This window comes from Rhinolophus hipposideros (assembly GCF_964194185.1).
Source record: "Rhinolophus hipposideros genome assembly, chromosome: 8".
Classification (NCBI taxonomy): domain Eukaryota; kingdom Metazoa; phylum Chordata; class Mammalia; order Chiroptera; family Rhinolophidae; genus Rhinolophus; species Rhinolophus hipposideros.
Genome location: NC_138054.1, coordinates 66,180,134 through 66,201,396, shown reverse-complemented (window position 1 = coordinate 66,201,396; position 21,263 = coordinate 66,180,134). Strand labels below are relative to the sequence as shown.

At 46.6% G+C, this 21,263-nt stretch overlaps 1 protein-coding gene across 1 annotated transcript; it reads left to right on the top strand.

Annotated features, from left to right (window-relative positions):
• Positions 1-18,791: 18,791 nt before the first annotated feature.
• On the top strand, positions 18,792-21,051 carry GUCA2B (guanylate cyclase activator 2B; the record flags this gene model as incomplete). The annotated part of the gene is made up of 3 exons (XM_081056417.1): positions 18,792-18,881; positions 20,037-20,223; positions 20,990-21,051. 3 exons carry the CDS (start codon positions 18,792-18,794, stop codon positions 21,049-21,051), a joined length of 339 nt encoding a protein of 112 aa, XP_080912543.1.
• Positions 21,052-21,263: the final 212 nt, after the last annotated feature.

Sequence of the window (21,263 nt, the reverse complement as noted above, 5' to 3'; positions counted from 1 at the left end):
AACTTACGGTGTGTCCCCATCCACCTTATTCACCGAATCTGGCACTGTGTGACTTCTGGTTCTTCCCCAAAGTCAAAAGGACATCGAAGCAGCCAGCACAGCGCAACTAAAGGTACTCATGAAAGAGGACTTCTAAAACTGCTTCAGAAAGTGGTAAGAAGGATGGGATGAGTGTGTTTAAAGCGAGGGGAAGTACTTGGGGAGGGGTGAATGGCAATGTGTCTTTTACTGTAATAATTTTTTTATTTAAACATTCACCGTATCTTTTGATCATACCTTGTATTTTACATTACTTTCATCATATTCCATCCTCAAAATCCAGCCTGTACTGTACATGCTCGGCACATCTCCATTCAGACTAGCCACATTTCAAGTGTTCAGTAGCCACATGTGACCTGTATTGGACAGCGCAGGTCTAGTCCAGTCTCCTGCTCTCAAGGAGGTTCAAGTGTGGCCAGTTCACAAGGGGTGCAGCTGAAGTTCAAAGTGATTAGTCCAGCAGCTCTCACCCAGGGGTGATTTCTCCTCCAGGGAACATTCGGCAATGTCTGGAGACAGTTTTGATTGTCATGCCTATGGCAGGGAAGGGTGTGGTAAATACTACTGGCATCTACTCGGTGGAAGCCAGGGATGTTGCTCAAAGTCCTACAAAGCACAAGACATCCCCTCACACTAACGAATGTTTGGGCCAAAGATGTCAGCAGTGCCAGGGTTAGATGAAGGACTCTGGAGCCAACACACGCGTTCACTGAATCATTCCCTCATCTTCTCCCGCTTCCAGAGCTGGCTCCTTCTGCTGTCCACACTGTCAGGTGCACCAGTTCGAGACTTACAATGTCAGTTCATGCTGAGCCTGCCTTTATCCAGCAGCCCAGCAGGTCCTTCCCAATGCACTGCCAAACCAGCAGAGGGGAGACCCCCACATCTGCCTCCTGGAAGGGATAGGGAACCAAGCGGCATTTGCCTTGGGTTTCATCCTCCCCCCCACCCCCCAAAACACACATCCAACACACATACACACCAAGAGGCTGGAGGGTGGGATCCAGGCGTGGTTTCCACTGCAAACCATTTCTGAGCATCATTAAAAATCTTCACTTGAGTTTGTGAAAGGAGGGCAAGAGCACCAGACTGTGAACAGACGCATTGTCTCAGCTTAGCCCTGTCTGCCTGCTGAGCTTGCCTCCACAGGAGACAAGCTGGAATATGCATGAGACAGCCCCACGTGCCCAGGGGAGCTTGAAAATGATGAACACGCAGCCTGGGGCAAGAAAACACCCAGGGCCCTGCCCTCAGAGACTCCACTTCCCTCCCTTAGCTCTGAGCCAAGGAGGCTGGCGCTGCCAAATGACTGCCAGCATCCTTGAAACACATGGACCCTGCAGCCCCCTCCCTCCCTCGCACCATCTTAGGAGGAGGTTTAAGCAACACAGCACCAGAGGACTGGCTTTCTAAAAGGGCCAGTATAACACATTTGTAGAGCAGAAAACTGGACTGAGATTTAAAGGGATTTCCCCAAGCCTTCCCCACGGTGGCTGCTGAGCAGTATCCCCTCCCCCCACCCCATCCACTTTGAGGGGGACACAGGCTTACACAGGCTGTTAGCCAGGTCTTGAGAAAACAAAGTCAAAGGGCTGAGCACAGGGCCTCACCTTTATTGGAGATTTAATTTTTTTAAATAATCCTTTAATAGGCAAAAACCTAGAGAAAGCCTGTCTTCAGCCACTTAGGGCCTCTAATAGCTTCCAAAGCCTTTACTCTTCACACATGAATTTTGCTTTTGAGAGTCTTACTGCTGCATAATTGACATATATGAAAGCTGAAGATATCGAAAGCCTACAATTTGGTAAATTTTGACAAATGTATATACCTGTGAAACCATTGCTGCACTCCACAGGGTAAACATGTCTGTCCTAAAGTTTCTTCACGCCACTTTGAAATTTCCCCCTCTCCTCTCACTCCCAGGCAATCACTAATCTGCTTTCTGTCATTGTGGATTCATTTGCATTTCCTATAATTTTATATAAATGGACAATAGAGATCTACTCATTTGTTTACCTGACCTTTTTCACTCAGCCCAACTATTTTGAGTTTCCTCGATGTTGTAGTGTATTCCTTTTCATTGCTGAGTTGTATTTCATTGTGTGGATGTATCAAAAGTTGTTTATACATTCACCTGATGGGCTGTTCCAAATAAAGCTGCTGTGAACGTTCATGTACAAGTCTTTCCGTGGACATGTGCTTCCATTTCTCTCAGATAAATACCTAGGAGTATTTACCCAGCAATGGCTGGAATCATAAGTTAGGTATAAATTTCACTCTTTAAGAAATTGCCTAACTGTTTTCCAAAGGAGTTCTACCTTTCCATGTTCCGACCAGCACTGTTTGCTCCACATCCTTGCCAACGCTTGGTGTAGTCAGTCTTTTTAATTTTAGCTATTCTAGTGGATGCAAGGTGGTATCTCCATGTGGTTTTAATTGGCAGAAAAATCATGACAACAGATATTGAGTGGTTTTTCATGTGCAGATTTGCCATCCATTTATCTCCTCTGTTGATGTGCCTGTTCAAATCTTTTGCTCATTTTTTAAAAGTGAGTTATGTTTTTCTTATTATTGCCTTTTGAGAGTTGTTTAAGTAGTCTGGATGCAAATATTTTATAGATATGTGATCTGCAAATATTTTCTCCCACTCTGTTGCTTGTCTTTTTATTTTCTTAACAGTGTCTTTCAAAGAACAAGAGCTCTTAATTTTTAATTTGAAAAATACTCACCTTGTTGTGTGGCGGTTTCACCGATGTGGGGGATCCATCAGGATTGCTCTGCTAGGTGGAAAGAATGGGCTCACTCATCCCAAACCAAGCCACCCCCTTGCTGTACAGCCCACATCCATATGGACCCTCCCAAGAGATTTCCAGGAGAAATCTCTCTGTGCCTTGGTTTCTTCATCTGTGAAATGAGGACATTAATAACACCCACTTCATAAAGTTACTGTGGGAATTAAATTAGTTCATACATGTAAAAGCTTTTACAACAGCATCTGGGAACTTAGTAAGTGCTACCTAAGTGTTATCTAGTATTATTTCACACTAAGGATTTCCATGCAGGCCAGATACACCACCTTGGGATAAAATACCTGAACAATTCTGGTTTGTTTTTGTTTATCTCTGTTCCCTTTAGCCACTCAACCAACCTAAAGAAGGAGGTACAATATTATCCCTGTTTTACATACGAGGAAACTGAGACCCAATGTTATTCGGGAGTGGCTGAACTACAATCTGAACTTAGGTCTGTCTGGCCCAAAACTCATGGTATTAATTGAAGGACTCTTTGCCAACAACTAGAGTGGCTCATTCCTGAAATCATGTGGGTCTTCTGCCTCTAGCCTTGCTTGTCCACTTGTCCTGGCGAAGGACTGCAGACCCGTTACAGGACTTTGTTTCAAGTGAGGGGAAATTGCCCCATGTGGACACCCCTCTCCAGACGTGGCTCTTCTCTAGAGCAGAAATGACACAGCTTCAAGTGTCACTTGAATACAAGTCAGACCTAGATCCATAGGCTCTTAAGAATGAGAAGAAATTTGGGGGGGTCACCCAGTTCAGCTTTTTGCTACCACAAACAACCCACCGACCACCCTTGGCCCTGCTCAGGGTGAAAGGGAGACCCCTGCTTCACCAGGCAGCCTCTCTGCTTTTCCAGCTCCAGCCACTAGACATTTTTCCTGCCTCCCTATAGCTAGCTTCCTGACACAATGAAGGCACAAGTGCTTTTTGAAATAATGGGCTATCACAGTGGAGGTTTTCTAGGGCAGCATTTGCCACGCCTTTTCAATATGACACCTGTGGTCCACTGTGAGATGGCATCAGCTGTGCCACCCCATGCTCTAGAGTCAGGGATCCTGGCTTTACCAGTTCCTAGCTGTGCTACCTGGGACACATCTTCTCTCAGAGCCTAAGTTTCTTTATCTCTGAAGTGGGGATGGCCTACCGGGTACAGGTGTTGTGGGGATTAAATTAGTGAATGCATGTAAAACACTGACAACTGCCTGCACAGAGGACGTGCTCAGTCCCTGCTAAAAGCTGATATGATGGTGACAATTTCCAGAAAGGTTACAGCATCTTGAAGTGCTTCCAAGTCTTTTTCCAAATCATGGGAAAATTTGAGAGCAGGGTGTGTATGTATCAACTACACAATGGATTTTTAAACAAACGGGTCAGGACATATATCCATGAATGCTGCCCCTTCAAATGTACCACCATGGGGTATTCAGCAGTGCTTGAAAATTTCAGAGTCATTGCTGATTTCTGTGCCATTTCTTCAGGAGCCCTAGGAGTAGCAAGTCTTCAAGGAAAGAAAGTTGAGGTGCCATTTGGGGTCCAAATAAGGTACAAAAGAAACCATGAGAGTAGTTTTCTCTGATTATTGTTTTAAGCAATGGAAATATTGGAGAATAGGTGACACCTCTGAAGTTGAATGGCTATTTCAATACATTCATTCTAATCTTTTTTCTCAATACTATTTCCATGACTTTTTTGATTCATTCATTCAAAAAGCTTTTGTTGCCTTTCAGCCAGAGCCACCATCTTCCAGTAATTCTCCAAAATGACAAACAGAAAGGGAAAGAGGAAAGCCACCTGCTGTGTGTTTTAGGCCTTTGCGAAAACACGGAATTGTTCTATGCAGGGATTTGTTACATGCAAGCCTATAAGGAAAGTGAGACTGTAGATATCAAGGGAATGGGCACTGTTCAAAAAGGAACGCCCATAAATGTCACCATGACAGAACTAGAAGAGTTCACAGTGTAGCCCAGCATGCTGCCAGCACTGCCGTAAACAAACAAGGACAAGATTCTTGCCAAGAGAATTAACATATGTATTGAACATGTTAAGCACTAAAGCCTTGTACTCATCTGAAACCCATCAGTAAAAGGGGAAATAAAGATGGATGAGACATACCACCTCTTAAGAGCTTTGAACAACAAGTGGCCCACATCACTTCCTCTCATGTTCCAGTAATGAAAGCCAGTTATGTGACCACGCCTAGCTGCAAGTCCCCAGCCAGACAGCTGCTCTCCAGTCATGACTGCATAACATGGGGAGGAAGAGGGAACTTTGATGCCATCTCTTTGATGCCAGTCATCTCTGCCACAGGAAGTGACTCACCCTCATTCTGCCCTAAATTCCTAAGGGAATCAGAATAAGAGTAAAAACTTCCTGCTAGCACTGTCCCAGGTAAAAGTGATGGCAAACCCTCTATGATAGCCCAAATCAGCCAGCCAGGTGTTTCAAAGGGGCACCAGAGAGCAGCATATGCATGCAGGCATTAGTCTACAAGTGCTGCAATGATGCTAGTCTTTGCAGATTCTAATGCAGCGGATAGAGAGATAGAGACCAGACACATCACATTATCCCTCAGCTCCACCTACTTTCCTGAAGCCCCGTGGGGCTTACGTGAAGGGATCTGCCTCCCTCACTGCAACTGCCCTCCCCCATGAAGAGGTTGCCACACAAACACCTGGGACACCCAGCCAACATCAATCTCAAGGGCTCAACCACTAGCCAGAAGGAATCCCAATACCCTCTGCTCACTCCCTCTTTGCCCAGGAGTATGTGCCTCTAAGATGTAGTGGGTTGGCTTGTCAAGGCTGTCTCCAGAAAGCCAAGACATGAAGTGAATGCCAACAATCCCCCACGGCAGTGAGGAGGGGGACACAATTAGAGCAAATTCTGCTTACAGTTCAGATTCAATATTTGGAAGGGATAATCGTGAAATAAGAGATTGCCTGATTTCTCTCCCAAGCCTATGAATGGTTCATTAGCTCCTATTTGACATTTGATGGTTGAGTCTGATTGGCTTTATTGTGGAGTTGGACTTTAAGAAGTCCCCAAGACAGAGCAATCAAGTTTCACAATGATCCCCAACTGCAAATTTTACAACATAAATGGCAGCTGCGCCTTAGACCTCAACCCCATGAATGCTGTGGGGGAATTTGTATTTCACCCCCACTTAATGAACCTCAATCCTGCTTGGCAAAGCAGGGTCTCTGACTCAGCAGTTAGGATTTCCTCAACAGTTCAGCCCAGGTGCTGCACACAAAGAACCCCTAGACCAGCGCATCATAAAGATGAGTGTGAACCAGTATTGTGTGGGGGCACGTAGGTGCTGGGATCTCTGAGGAATGTGAGACTGAGGCCATGCCTTGGATGGGATGCAGTCTAACTGTGCCGATGGGTCCCTTGCACCAAAAACAGAAACAATAAAGGTGGCAGCACAAGGGCTGCAGGAATTTCCCAAGAAAAGGAGAACATGGTCTGGGATGGCTTCCTGAAAGAAGAGTGCTTGAGCAGGATGCAGGAGAGGGAAAGGGGAAGGCATTCCAGGGATGAGATATGAACAAAAGGCTGGAGGGGCCCAAATCGCTTTCCCACTTCCCCAGTGGAGGCAGTTGGTGTCTCCTTGGGGTTCCTGCCACCTCCTAAGATTCCTACTCTTTGCATCTGCCACATGGCACTGTCTTCATCTGTTTGCATCAAACACGGGTCCTTTGATGGCAGGGACTGTCTTATCTATTTCTGAGCCCTGGTGCCCAATAAATGTTTGTTGGCCAAATGAAGAACTACACCTAACCCTATTATGTGCTTTCAGTATGTTGTTGTTATTACTGGTGCTAGTGGTGTAGTTACATGAAGGATCACCTGTGTCATTTCTTTTTTTTTTTTTTTTCAGGAGGGCGCAGCTCACAGTGGCCCATGCAGGAATCGAACTGGCAAACCAGCACCATGCTCCAACCAACTGAGCTAACCAGCCACCCCCATGTGTCATTTCTTTAAGAGATCAGAATTCCAGGAATTTCTGCAGGGTATTGTTCATGGGAGGGATGTGAAAAGAACTCACTTTCACCTCTAACCTCTAGAGGTCATTCAGAGGGTAGAGGGGACAAGGGAACAATTATTGAAGGTCTACAGTGTGCCCAGTACTGTGAAGAGTGCCGTATATCCACTTATTGTTCAAGCAGACCAGGTGTATAATGTTTATGACACCAACTCGGAGCTCTGCCACATACAAGCTGTGTGTTCTCAAGCATGTTAGTAAACCTTTCTGTGCCCCGATGTTTTCCACAGCCTAGGGTTGTGTGAGGTATCTGTCTATTTGTACCTATAAAGCCCTTAGATCAGGGCCTGGCCCATCATCAGTCCCAGTGAATACTAGCTGGCATTCCCGTGCTCTCATTTTATCCTCATTACGCCCATTTTGTAGCTAAGGTGTGTTCTGTCTGTCTCACAACTGAGAGCACTGACATTCAGAGAGGTGAATAACTTGCCTGAGTTCACACAATAGTGGGACCTTGGCTCTGCCTGACTTTAAAGCCACAGCATCCAGATGGATGCTAGAGGGACATGGGGCAACTGAAGAAGGGAGAACACTGATCTGATTGCCATGGGCTGGACGCCTTCCGGGTCCTCCACTAATTCCCCAGCTTCCAGGAAGCTGCACTAAGGCCCGACTCCTCCAGCTCCCGGCCTCCATCTCTCCACACCATGAGCCCTCCTCACACCCTGGCCCCAAACCACCAGACCTCCTGCACCAGACAGGGCCCTTGCTGCCACTCAGCCACTCTCCACAGCCAAGCATGTGTGGCCTTTCTTCCAGCTCCCAACACACACTCATACAGGCACACTCACACAGACACAAAAATTACCCATGTTTCCATACACTGCTCACACACATGTCTGCTCACACACCCATATTCACATGCACATGCCTACACACACTCACACACACTCATATTCACACGTACCCACACTCTCTCACCTACAGATACACACAGATACAAAAAGCATACTTATGTACACATGCTCCCACACACCAACACACCGTTCTTGCACACGTGTGCACACAAACTCACACATGCTCACCTACACACACACGCACATATTCACACACATACCCTAACATATAGACACAAAGGGCACACATACAGATTCCCATACACATGCTCTTAGTGGGTAGGGAGGCATGTACACATGTACTCACACACACACACCCTTGCCACACCTGCCTTTGATCACAGGGGGAGGAAGACAGAAATGCCGGCAGGAGCCAGGGTCAAAGGCACACCCATCGACTCTCAACAGAACATCCCAGCTCAGGCAACAGGGGTCTCTGGAGGCCCAGCTGTCTCATCCTCATTCTGGTTCTCCTGCTGCTTCAGGCTGCCCCCGAGACCCAATTTTAGTGCCAGGTGCCACCCGCAGCCTGAACTTTTTCTGCCTCTGCTCCCCATTTCAGCCTTATTGTTCACCTCAGCATCTGCCACTGAGAGACCCCAGGACTCAAGTGTCCACCAGCAAGCAGCGACTTTCCCCTAATGACCTCACCCATTGTCCCTTCTAGCACCTCTGAGGAGCATGGTAATGTTGGTAGGACTCCCCCAGACATAGACATGGGGACAGAGAGGTTTTTCTATTGCTCCTGAAATCAGAGAGCATAAATGTCTGCTCAACCAATAATTCTCAGTGGTACTTCAGAGAGATAGGGATTCCTTAGTAACAAGGACAATTCGTCTTTCTCTGACTGCAGTGTTCCCTGCCCTTCACCAGGGGGCAGCCCTGATTCACTTATTTGTATTTAAACACATTGCTCAACCCCCAGCTGAGGAGAATATAAACAAAGGTGAAAGAGTGTGTGGTATATGGGGGGGCAGGAGAGGGGCATGTGGGGGGGAGGTCAGTACAATATGGATACACTGGGAAAATGATCAAAAGGGAAGTTTTAGTTATTAATACTGGGGCTCAAATTTGGTTCTGAGTTTCCCATTGACCATAGCAAAAATAGCACCACCCATTAGGTCACCCGCTTCTCCAGGGAAAAGTCAAAATTGCAGTTAGGTGGCTGCCAGGAAATTCACCACACCTTGGTTTCTACAACTCCCCATATAGGATCTTCCAGATCGACTCTGCGCACCTCTTTTGGGTCCAATATGCCGACCTTCTTTAATTTTGTTAAAGTGACAATTAAGAGCTCTAGCTCTAGAGTCAGACCTCCATTCTCACTCGTTCCACTTCCTGTCCTCCCCTCTATCCCACTCCAGCCAGGTGTTTGTCCACTACTCTCCTGAAATTTATCTTATCAAGGTCACCAGCAACTTCCCCGTGGCCAAATCCAGGAGCAGTTTCAGCCTTTATCTTAGCAGAGCTCACCCACGTGAGCATGTGCTTGTTCCTGAGATACTTTCTTTATTTGGCTTCAAAGACAGCTCTCTTTTTAGTGTCCATCTACTGCTCTTTCTCCAGCTGCCCGATTTCTCCTGCTCTGCCTTACCTTCAAATGTTGCAGTGCCCTGTTATTGCTTAGTACTGGGACCTCTTCTCTTCTCCATCCAGTCACTCCCTCAATCAATTTCAAGAATTTTAAGCATCAGATACTCCCTGATGACCACAACAGGTATATGTGGCCCACGTCTCTATTCAGATGTCAAACAGGTACCTCAAACTTAACATGTCCAAACCGAATTTTTGGTACCCTCACCTGACTTATTTCCCATCTTGATAGATGGCAGCACCATTTGACTTGTAACAAACTTAGGGTTGTCCTAGACTCCTTTCCTCATTCACCCTTTACATCTAAGGGAACAGAAAATCCTGTGGACTCTGACTTCAATGAACTTCAAGAATCCAACCTTTTCTCACCATCTCTGTTCTAAGCCACCAATACTGTTCTATGGGCAGTGGCTTTGTCTGTTTTGTTGGTTGTTGTATCCTTTTTTCCTAGAATGGTTCTTGATACAGAGTAGGCCACAACTAAATATTTTGTTGATTAAATTAATGAATACCCTAGAGTTTGATATGCATGTAAGACACAAAAAGGATTCTTTGTCTCAATAAACAAATGATTTCACAACTGTGAAAATAATAATAACCAACATTTTTAAAGCTCACCATGTGCCAGACCTCTTACATATAACAGGAAGATGCTGGATGAGATTATTGAGACTCAGAGAAGTAAGAAATTATCCAAGGTCAAACATGCAGTGGTTGGTGGAGTATACATATTTGAATTGTATTCATTTATTCAATTCATCAAGTATTTGTTGAGCACCAATTACATGCCAGATATTGTTTCAGGGAAACAAAATAGACAAATTCCTTAACCTGGTAGAGCTTACATTCTAGTAAGGAGAGAAATGCAAGAAATGAAATAAGTGTGACAGCTGCTATAAGAAAGAAAGTTAAAGAAATGGGTGATTGGGAAAGCTCTCAAGGGAGGATGGTCAGGAAAGATGTCTTTGGGAAAGTGAACAGAGACCTCAATAAAGTAAGGATCTGAGGCTTACTTTAGAGCAACGATCCCAAGAGAAACAACATTTGGCATATTTGAGCAACAGCAAAGAAGCTAGTATGGTTGGAATCCAGAGTGAAAAGCAGAGATTTTGGAGTTGAGGTCAAAGATATGGAGTGGTACCACAGGGACCTTGGAGACCAGTGGAAGACTTTGGATTTTACCCTGAGTAAAGTGGGAAGCCATTAGTAGTTTTGAGCAGAGGAGAGAAATGATCTGACTTAGATTTTAGTAGAATCACTCTGGCTGCTGTGTAAAGAAAAGCCTGAAAGGGGCAAGTGTGGACATAAAGAGATCGGTTTGGAGATCTCTCTTGGCCAAGATATGGTTCCCAGTTGTTTGATCAAACACCAGTCTAGATGTTGTGGTGACAATATTATTTTAGATGTGATTAACATTTAAAATTAGTAAACTTTAAGTGAATAATGTGGGCAGGCTTCATCTAATCAATTGAACGCCTTAAGAACAAAGACCGAGGTTTCCTGAAGAACAGAGAATTCTGCCTCAGGACTGCAACATAGAAACGCGGCCTGAGTTTTCCACCTGCTGGCCTCTCCTGCAATTTCAGACTCAAGACTGCAACATCAACTCTTATCTAAATTTCCAGCCTACCAACCTGCCCTACAGATTTCAGACTTGCCAGCCCCACCAATGAAATGAGCCAATTCCTTAAAATAAATCTAGGTAAAAGAAGAAGCAGTAAACCAGATCCAAGATGGTGGAAGAAACACTGTGCACGCTTCCTCCCATAAGCACATTAAATTTACAACTAAATTATAGAACAATCAACATGGAGAACCATCTGAAGTCTAGCCAAACAGAAGTTCTATAACTAAAAATATAAATTAAAAAAAAGCCATGCCGAGACTGGTAGGAGAGGCAGAGATGTGGAGAGGGCCCCAAACTTCCATGTAGCAGTTGAGAATTGGCTGCGGAGGTGGCCCCTGGAGGAACAAGGGATCCCAAACCTCACATCAGGCTCCCCAGCCCAGAGTACTGGTGCCAGGAAGAGAACCCCCCACAACATCTGGCTGTGAAAAACAGTGGGCATTCCGACCATCCAGGTGGGACAGAAGGCAATGGGAAACCCAAATGTCCTCTTAAAGGGCCCACACACAGACCCTCTCACTCCCAGGCACTCACTTTCAGCTCCAGCGGAGGGACAGAAACTCAGGAGTGTCAGAGACATATGGTGCCAGACTGTTGCTTCCGGACAAGAGCTGGAGGATGGTCAGCATTTTCACTGTGATGCGTCCTCCTCTCATGCAGTCGGCAGGCTGGAGCCATCTTTCCTGTATTGAGCCCTCCCCCTACTCTTATGGCCACATCTGAATCCGATTGGTCTGGTGAGCTCTGCAGCTCCACCCTGCTGATCCACTGGGACACCGCCCCACTCAACTCCCCAAACACCTGTAGGCACTTTCTCCACAGCAGCCAGCCCTACCCACATTGAACTCTATCTTGGAAAATGACTATCAGAGTCTGATAACCCCCAGGTGGGTGGCCACTGGCTTCAGTGTGCTCTGAGACTTTCACTGAGTAGCTTCAGGTTCAGCACTGGCATTAAACCACAATTTACATTAACCTGGTGTCCACAACTCTTCTCATTCTAGTGACGCCCTGAGACCCTGCCTCATCTAATTTGCATACTACACGAGGCTTTATCAGTGGCTGAACCTTAGGGGAGCTGACAAGTGGCCGCAGGCCTCGAGGTGTCCTGGCATTTTGTGGAGTTACCCCAGGCCCAGTGCTGGTGGGAGACGTCCTCGCAGCCTGGCCTCTCCCACACACCTCCAGGGTTAGCACAGGCAGCGAACAACTGTGGATCACTTTGTAGCTCTTACCAGGTAGTCACCAGCCAGTCATAGACAATGGGTGACCTGGGCCTGCACTGGAGCTCCTCCCAAGAGGCCCCAGAACCAACATTCTTGGAGGTTGGCTTCAGACCACAGCAGAGCACCGCCCAACTAGCCCCACAAGCAGCACACAAAAAGGGCGGTCTCAACAGGTACCAGAGCATGCTGGGGTGAATCCCACTCAGTGGGGTAAGCCCCTTGCATAGCAGCCTGTAAGCTGTGAACATGGCAAAAACCCCACAGCCAATGAGCCTGAGGGTCAGTCCCACCCACTGACATGACAATAACAACCAAGGCTCAACTACAACAGGAGGGCATACACAACCCATGTAAGGGACACTCCTGGAGCACCCAGTGCAGGTGACCAGGGAGACTGTGCCACTTGGCCCCACAGGGTACCTACTACACAAAGCCACCTGGCCAAGAGTTGGGGACATAGCAGATCTACCTAATACATAATACATAATACATAATACATAATACATAATACATAATACAGAAACAGAGAGGCAGCCAAAATGAGGAAACAAAGAAATACATCCCAAATGAAAGAACAGGAGAAAATGCCAGAAAAATAACTGGATGAAATGGAGGCAAGCAACCTACCAGATACAGAGTTCAAAACAATGGTTATAAGGATGCTCAAGGAACTTAGTGAGAACTTCAACAGAGAGATAGCAGGCATAGGAAAAGGACATAGAAACCATAAAAAAGAACCAGTCAAAAGTGAAGAATACAATAACTGAAATGAAGAATGCACTAGAAGGAATCACCAGCAGATTACATGAAGCAGAGGATCAAATCAACAAATTGAGCAGAAAACACCCAATCAGAACAGCAAAAAGCAAAAAGAATTCAAAAAGATGAAGACGGTTTAAGAGACCTCTGGGACAACATCAAGCATAACACCATTCACATCATAGAGGTACCAGAAGGAGAAGAGAGAAAGCTAGGGACTGAGAGCTTATTTGAAGAAATAATGACTGAAAACTTTCCTAACCTGGTGAAGGAAATAGACACACAAGCCCAGGAAGTGCAGAGAGTCCCAAACAAGATGAACCCAAACAGGCCCACACCAAGATTTTTTATAATTAAAATGCCAATGGTTAAAGACAAAGAAATAATCCTAAAAGCGGCAAGAGAAAGGCAACTAGTAACTTATAAGGGAGGTCCCATTAGATTGTCAGCTGACTTCTCAACAGAAACTTTGCAGGCCAGAAGGGATTGGCACAAAATGTTCAATGTGATGAAAAGCAAGGACCTAAAACCAAGATCACTACCCAGCAAAGCTATCATTTAGAATCGAAGGACAAATAAAGAGCTTCCCAGACAAGAAAAAGCTAAAGAAGTTTCTCACCACCAAACCAGTATTACAAGGAATGTTAGAGGGACTTCTTTAAGAGGGAAAACAAAAACAAAAACAAAATTATGAATAATAAAATGGCATTAACTACATATCTATCGACAATTACTTTCAATATAAATGGATTAAATGTTCCAATCAAGCGACCGGGTGGCTGAATGGGTAAGAAAACAAGACCCTTACATATGCTGCCTACAAGAGACTCATTTCAGATCGAAAGACACAAACAGACGGAGTGTAAAGAGATGGAAAAAGATATTTCATGAAAACAAAGCTGGTGTAGTAATATTTATGCCAGACAAAATAGACTTTAAAACAAAGGCTATAACAAGAGACAAAGAAGGACCCAGTAACCCCACTTCAGGGTCTTTATCTGAAGAAACCCAAAACGCTACTTCGAGGGGACATGTGCAGCCATATGTTCATTGCAGCATTGTTTACAATGGCCAAGATGTAGAGGCAGGCTGGGGGTCTGTCGATGGATGAGTGGATTAAGAGGAGGTGGTACATATATACAATGGAATATTGCTCAGCCAGGGAAGGGAATGGGTTCTTGTCATCTGTGGCAGCATGGATGGACCTGGAGGGTATGGTGCTGAGTGGAGTATAAGAAAAAGACAGATGTAATGTGCTTTCACTTATATGTGGAAACTAAAGAACAAAATAAACAAATAAAACAAACTTATAGATACAGAGAACATTTTGATGGTTGCCAGATGGGCGGGGTGTTGTGGGTGAGTGGAAAAGGGGAAGGGATTAAGAAGTACAAATTGGTTGTTACACAGTAGTCATGGGGATGTAGGGTACAGTGTAAAGAATATAGTCAATAATATTGTAATAACTATGTATGGTGTCATATTTGTACTAGATTTGTTGGGATGATAGAAAGGAGGGGGTTGATGGTGGAGAAAAAAAGTGAAGGTACTAATAAGTACAAATTTGTTACGAAATAGTCATGGGGATGTAAAGTAAAGCATAGAGAATATAGTCAATAATATGGTAATAAATATGTATAGTGCCAGGAGGGTACTACACTAATCAGGGGGATCACTGCTTAAATTATATAAATGTCTATCCATTATGCTGTACACCTGAAACTAGGATAAAATAATATTGAATGTCAACTGTAATTGAAAAATTTAAAAAGAGGGGGAAGGTAAAGGAATAAGAGGTCCAAATTTCTAGATATAAAACAAATAAGTCATGGGGGTGTAATGTACAGCATAGAGAATCTAGTGAATAATATTGTGATAGCATCATATGGTGTCAGATGGTGGCTGGATGTATCATGGGGATCACTTCTTTAGATATGTAAATGTTGAATAACTATGATGTACCCCTGAAACTAATATAATATTGTATGTTAGCTATATTTTTAATAAAAAATCTTTTTTTAAAAAAAGAAGTAAATTCTGCTGTGGTCACTAAATAAATAAATGAATAAATAAATAAATCTAGATAGATGATGATGATAGATAGATAGATAGATAGATAGATAGATAGATAGATAGATAGATATAATGGAATAGGAGATTTATCTCTCTCCCCTATTGGTTCTGCTTCTCAGGAGAATCCTGGCTAATACAAGGCTGTGGAAATAATCCATTAGAACAATAAGCAATGATAATAGCTTGGACTTGATAGCAGTGGAAAAAGTGAGATGTGGATAGAGTATGTAGGAACATTTTGAAGGTAGAGCCACTGGATTTGCTAATGAATTAAACATGGAAAGTGAAAACAAAAGAGGCATCAAGGATTACTCCCATATTTTCGCCCTTAGCAACTGGGGGAATGGTAGTACCATTCAACTGTTATGAGAGAAACTGATGAGCTAGATAAAGGAGTCCACAGCTGAGGGGAGAGGTCAGGCTAGGGAGTGAACAAGGCACCTACTGCCACCATGAAAGTCCTTGAGACTGAATAAGAATACCAGTCTTGGTGACTGTAGACAGAGGAAAATGCTCCTAGGACTGAGTCCTGGCGCCCCTGGGGCATTCTAAGGTCTAGAGGTCAAAAAGAGAATGAAAAACCAACAAAGAAAACTGGAAAGATGGGCCAATGAGACTGGCAGAAAATCTGGATAGTGTGCATCTCAGACACCAAGTGAAGAAAGTGCTTTATTCCAAGAAAGACAGAGTAAGCAGCTGTGACAAATGGTCCTGGGGAAATGGTCATTTGGGGGCAGAGAGAGTCATGGGCTCTGGGGTAGCACGGTGCTGTGCACTGGACAGCAAATCCAGCGTGGAGAGAGGAGCAGCCCAAATACTCACACAAGCCAACTGTCATGCATTCTGATTGAGGCTGTCACACGAAGACCAGAGTCCAGGCTGGTGCCTCAGTCCCTTCCCATGTCCCTAAAAAAGGAAGTGCCCTGAGAAACATCAATGTACACTGACGCAATGAGGGTAATACAAGGGTGTGCGTCTGGTTTTGATGGATGGTGGGTCATTCATGAAGAGATTAGAAAGTGATGGGTTGAAATATGAATTTGAGTCATGTTAGGCACATAAGGAAGTCACACCTTGTTCCCAGGGGAAGACCAGCATACGCTGGGCCCTGGCTGGAGGGGCTGGAAGGTGGAGAAGGGAAGGAGACAGTGACCCCGGAGGCCTCCAAACCCTACAGGTTTTGTTCCTTGTCCATTAGTGTGGGGCCAGTAGGGCTAAGCTTGCCCTGGTGGGAAGAGCAAGGATTTGGAAGCAAAGCAGCCTCATGACAACCTCAAAAGCTGGAGACTGACCATTTTTTTGCAAATGAGAACCTGAGATCACAGAGGTGGTGTCACTTGCTCAAGGTCATACAGTGGGTCTAACCCAGCTCTGGGCAGATGGCACATCATGGTGTTTAGGCTGCCCGGGACTGAGATCAGAACTCTTACAGATGTAGGTTCAGAGATGGGGCTTATCAAGGAGGGCTCCGTGGAGAAGCCTCACGGCGTGGCCCCTGCAGGCCAGGCACGTGCTGGAGAAACTAGTCACGGGATCCTCTGGGACAGGAATTTTCAGTCTTTCCTCATGAAATCCGCTATGTTCATCTCTTCTTCCACTTACTGATGAAGAAAGGGAGACTCAGAGATGCTAAGTAACGTACTCAAGATCACACAGCTGAGAAGGGTTAGAGTCTGGGTTTAAACCCAGATGTCCTTACCTCCAAGGCCTGTGTTCCTTTTTCTATAAAACCATAAGCTGAGCAGAGGCACGGATTCCAGAGATAAAACAGGTTCACCCCTCTTGCTTTCACAGTGACTGTAAAAAATAATATAAATAGAGCCACTTTAACGTGAAGCCAGAGCTGCCATGCCATAGGCACTGCCTTGCATGTCTTAACGCCTCAAACCTTCGGAATGTTACAACGGGGCAAAATAACATTTGGACTGAGCCTACAGCACCATTGTGCTTCCAAGGAATTATTTGCAAAAATAACAAGAAAACATATGTTATGACTACCCAGATTGATGACTACCGGCCTGAAAATTAAAAACATTGTTTAGAATTTACATCATTATTTTATCTGCACCAATACAAATGCCTTCCTTCTACTAGTGTAATTATTCCCCTTCCCTTTCTCATAAATAGTCCTTGCCTTTGTCTCCTAATTGGAACATTATTTGGGCTTCTGCCTGAATCAGTGCTTCCCAAATATAGTTGTTCTTTGATCTCAAATCAATGCTTGTTGCCTCTCACTTTAAAAGGCCTTTTATTTTTAAGTTAACGTGACATTAAACATAGTGCTTGACCTTGTTGGGCCTCAGGTTACTCATCTGTAAAATGGAGACAACCATTCCACCCATCCAATAGAAGTAAACAGGATTATGCCCATGAAACAGTGTCTCATCTAGCACACAGTACATGTTCAGGAAATGAGAGCTATTGTTACTGATGACTATTTTCAGCTTACACATGAGAAAGCATGTAAGAGTCCGTTAATTTCTTCATACTCTAAGGAGCAAAGGCTGAAGTCTGGATTCAAAGCAAGACATAGGAAATACCAAAGTTCACTCAACTTTTTTTCCATTTCACCCCAAGATAAGAAAGGAGATGAGCATTTTGGGTGAAAGAATGAGATGAGATCAGGCATGTGAGAGGAGAGTTGGCTTGTGGGAGTGTGATGACATCAGATGTTGGGCATACCTTAGAGAGTGGGCCTTCTCTACTTAGCTGGGTTTTCTGGGCTGTGGTTCAATATTATGCAGGGGTGCCTACCACATGCCAGGCTCGGTGCCCTCAGAGCTGAGCCGAGGTGCGAGCACTGTTTACAGCAGCCTGGGTAGGCAGAGGTAATAACGCCTTGTCGACTTTGCCTTCTTCTCCCTGACCCAACCTTCAATCGTGGAGGTAGAGGGTTATACGTTGCCTAGAAAGCAAAGGGCCATGCTGTGGCATGTTACTCATGAGAAGAGGGTGAGCTCAAGGGGGCCGTATCACTCTCACAGCAACTTCATGTGGAGGGTTCTATCATTCTGCCCATTTTGATGAAAGAGGAAACTAAGGTTCAGTCAGAGTTGAGGTAACATATCCAAGATCACACAGCTGCAGCAGAACGAGGCTTTGAACATGGGTCAATCTGTCTCCAAGGCAAGGCTCTTTCCTCCATGCTGGGTGAGGCTATTTGGCTTCTAAAAGGCATGAACAGGTGAGATGAGTCAAACAGGGCCTGAGGGCACACAGACACCAGTGGAAGATGCAGTCACAGGCAGGTTAAGGGCCTAGGATCAGACCGGTCAAAAGGATGGTCCTTAAATAGAAGTGGGGAGAGGGAGTGGGAGACACATGCGTCTGGGGGCACAGAGAGCCCTGTATCTGCTCACCTGGTTATGGACCAGCCTGTCTGTCTGCATCTTCTGCCCAGAGAAGAACCATGGTCTGACCTGAGTCCTCGCTCTGCCACTCTGTGACCTGGGGCGAGTCACTTTACCTCTGGAACATCACTTTCCCTATCTGCAAAATGGTCTCCCTAGAATTTCACTCACATGGGTGTCTTAAGGAGTGAAGGAAAGCGGTGTGGTCCAAGGCCCTCTCACGGAGACCCACACACACAAGGTGCTTGACTCACAAAACCGCGTTCCCAGCCCCAAGCCCCTCCCTAAGAATGGGCTCTAGGCTTGTCTCGGAGCCAGCAGGTGTCAACTCCACCCCACGTGGCAGTTAATAAGTGACCAGGGTGCTATAGCCTGGCTATAAATTGCTGCTAGCCAGGGAAGCAGGTGGCAGCTGGGTGGCCAGCAGCAGCGAGAGAGCAAGATGAATGGCAGGACTGTGTCAGGGCTTCTCTGCGGAGCGGCTGTGTTCTTCCTGCTGCTGTTGCAGAGCACAGAGTCAGTCTCCATCCAGGTGAGTCCTTCTGGTCAGCATGCCCTTTGACTGAGGGTTCCCATGGGAGGAGGTTGGGATGGAGAGGGGACGCTGGGAAATTTATGGGCTACAGGGGAGCACAGGAGCCAGGGCTCAGCTCCACACCCACTCCCAGCCCAGGGACTAAGATGGCGTGCCTATAGCTATGGTGATGGTGACAACAGCAATAATAAACTGCTGTTCTTCAGCTTTGCTCTCCTTGAAGGCCAATCCTGGTCAGAGGTCAGAGTGTGGAACAAGATGTAGTCCCTGTCCTTGAGACACCCAGAAGGGGAGGGAGACCATTTACGTTCCTGCAGCTCTTTGCATTCACCCATGTGAGGGGTGCGGTGGGGTAATTACCAGAAAACACTTCCTGGGCAGCTGACTTGAGTTGATATTGCAGGATGAGCAGGAGACAGCCAGGCATGAGGGGTGCAGAGCGCTTCAGGCAGAGGGCACAACATAGGAAAAGCCAGAGAGAAGACAGCAGGGAGGCCAGGTCTCCTTCCAGGGCGCCGGACAGGCTAGAAGGAGTCATGGAAGCAGAGCCTGTCTGCAGCGTGACAGGACCCTGCTGGCCTCTCCACACGGTGCGGCAGTCTATGGCTCGGGGCCTCTCACACTCCCAACTCCGGGCAGGGCCCCCTTGAGGAGCAACAAGGGGTCCTTGGGAGGGGTGCAAGAGAGCCACCGCCTCCCCGTGCGGGCCTGGCCGTGGAGCCTCGCCATCAGTTTTCCATGTTGGTTCAGGGGAGGTCACCCAGTTTGGAAGTTTGCCTTGGGTACCAGGCACCCAGGGAGGAGGGGACCTGTTTACCTTTATTTGTCAGATGAGGCTCAGAGTGGGGAAGAGCCAGGCAGCTGGTTGGAAAGAGCCGGATTGGAACCAGGGTCGCGCAGCCTCCAAAGCCCACACCTTGAACCACTGTCCTCCATTGTCTCGCTGTGACCTCATCTACCAGCTACTGGGGGGCCTGTGGCAGAGGGGTGTGAAGTGTCAGACACCACCTCCCACCTCCCACCTCCCAGGCTGTCTTTCCGGTGTGGCCTGAACTTTCCCTGAGAACAGGGAACACTCATGGAGTCTGAGAAACCCTGGTCTCCCAGTCCAGGTTTTGATACCCTCTTACCTCCTCCCCTACCTCCACCCAGTACCAAGGCTTCCAGGTCCAGCTGGAATCCGTGAAGAAACTGAGTGATCTGGAGAGAAAGCTGGTGTTCAGCCCCCGCCTGCAGGCCCAGAGCGCCTTACCCGTCCTGTGCTATCACCTGGCCCTGCCGCTGGACATCCAGCCCATCTGCACGTCCAGGGACGCTGCCAGCATCTTCAAGGCCTTGAGTGAGTGCCCCTGGCCCTGCGGAGCTTCCTGCCCCTTGTTCTCTTCCTCCCCACACCTCAGCTCAGGTTCGAGTTCCTCCACCTCATGTTACTTCTGTGAAGCACCCAGTGACGGAGGTCAGGGAGATTCAAGAAACTCAGTCCCTCACCTCCCTGGTCCTGGCGCCAAGTCAGACTTGAGGAAACCCGTCAGCTCCTGACCCCCTGGACTAGTTGGTCATCGTACCTCAAAGACTATAGACAGGAGGGAGGGACCGACAAGCAGACTTCGCTACAGTGGGATGATGGGGGAGCACCGTGGGGACACCAAGGAGAGATGGCTCATATCTGGGATGGCATAAGGAGTTTGGAAGGCTTCCAAGAAGAGGGACATCGAAGCTGAGACACGATGGAGAAGCAGAGCTGTCTAGGATGATACAGTGACTAGCTGGCATTTATTGAGCACCTAGCCAGTGCCAGGCCTGCATTCTCTCCTCACAAACACCCTGTCAGGCTGATAGTGTCCATTTAGGAGAAAGGAAAACTCAGACACAAGAGTTCAAGTGATTTCCCCAGGCACCACTAGGAAGGAGAGTACCTGGGACTTAAGCCCAAACCGTTCACTCTGCTTCTAAAATTTCATGCTCTTAATCTGTGAGAAAGATGCCAGGCCCCTCCCTCAAGCCCTCTCCTAAGCAGGCCTTCCCTGGCTGCCTGGCCAGCAGCTCCCAAGACAACAGATGTTTCAGGTTCAAGTTCAACTGACCAGTTTTCTTCCCCTGTCCAGAGACCATCGCTGAGGACAACTGTGAGCTCTGTGAGAATGTTGCCTGTACCGGCTGCCTCTGAGATGGCCCCAGGTGCCTTGAGCCCACCCTGGACTCCTGGCATGCCCAGTCTACTGCCTTCGCAACCCCCACCCCCATCCAAACTCTGGCTGTGCCCTGGTCATTGCCCTGGTCATTGCCATGGTCATTGCCAACCCCGCCCCCCCTCCCCAGCGAGGGCCAAAGCAGCTGGATCTGGTACAAAGCAGTTGGAGGAGAGTTTGGCCCCTTAGG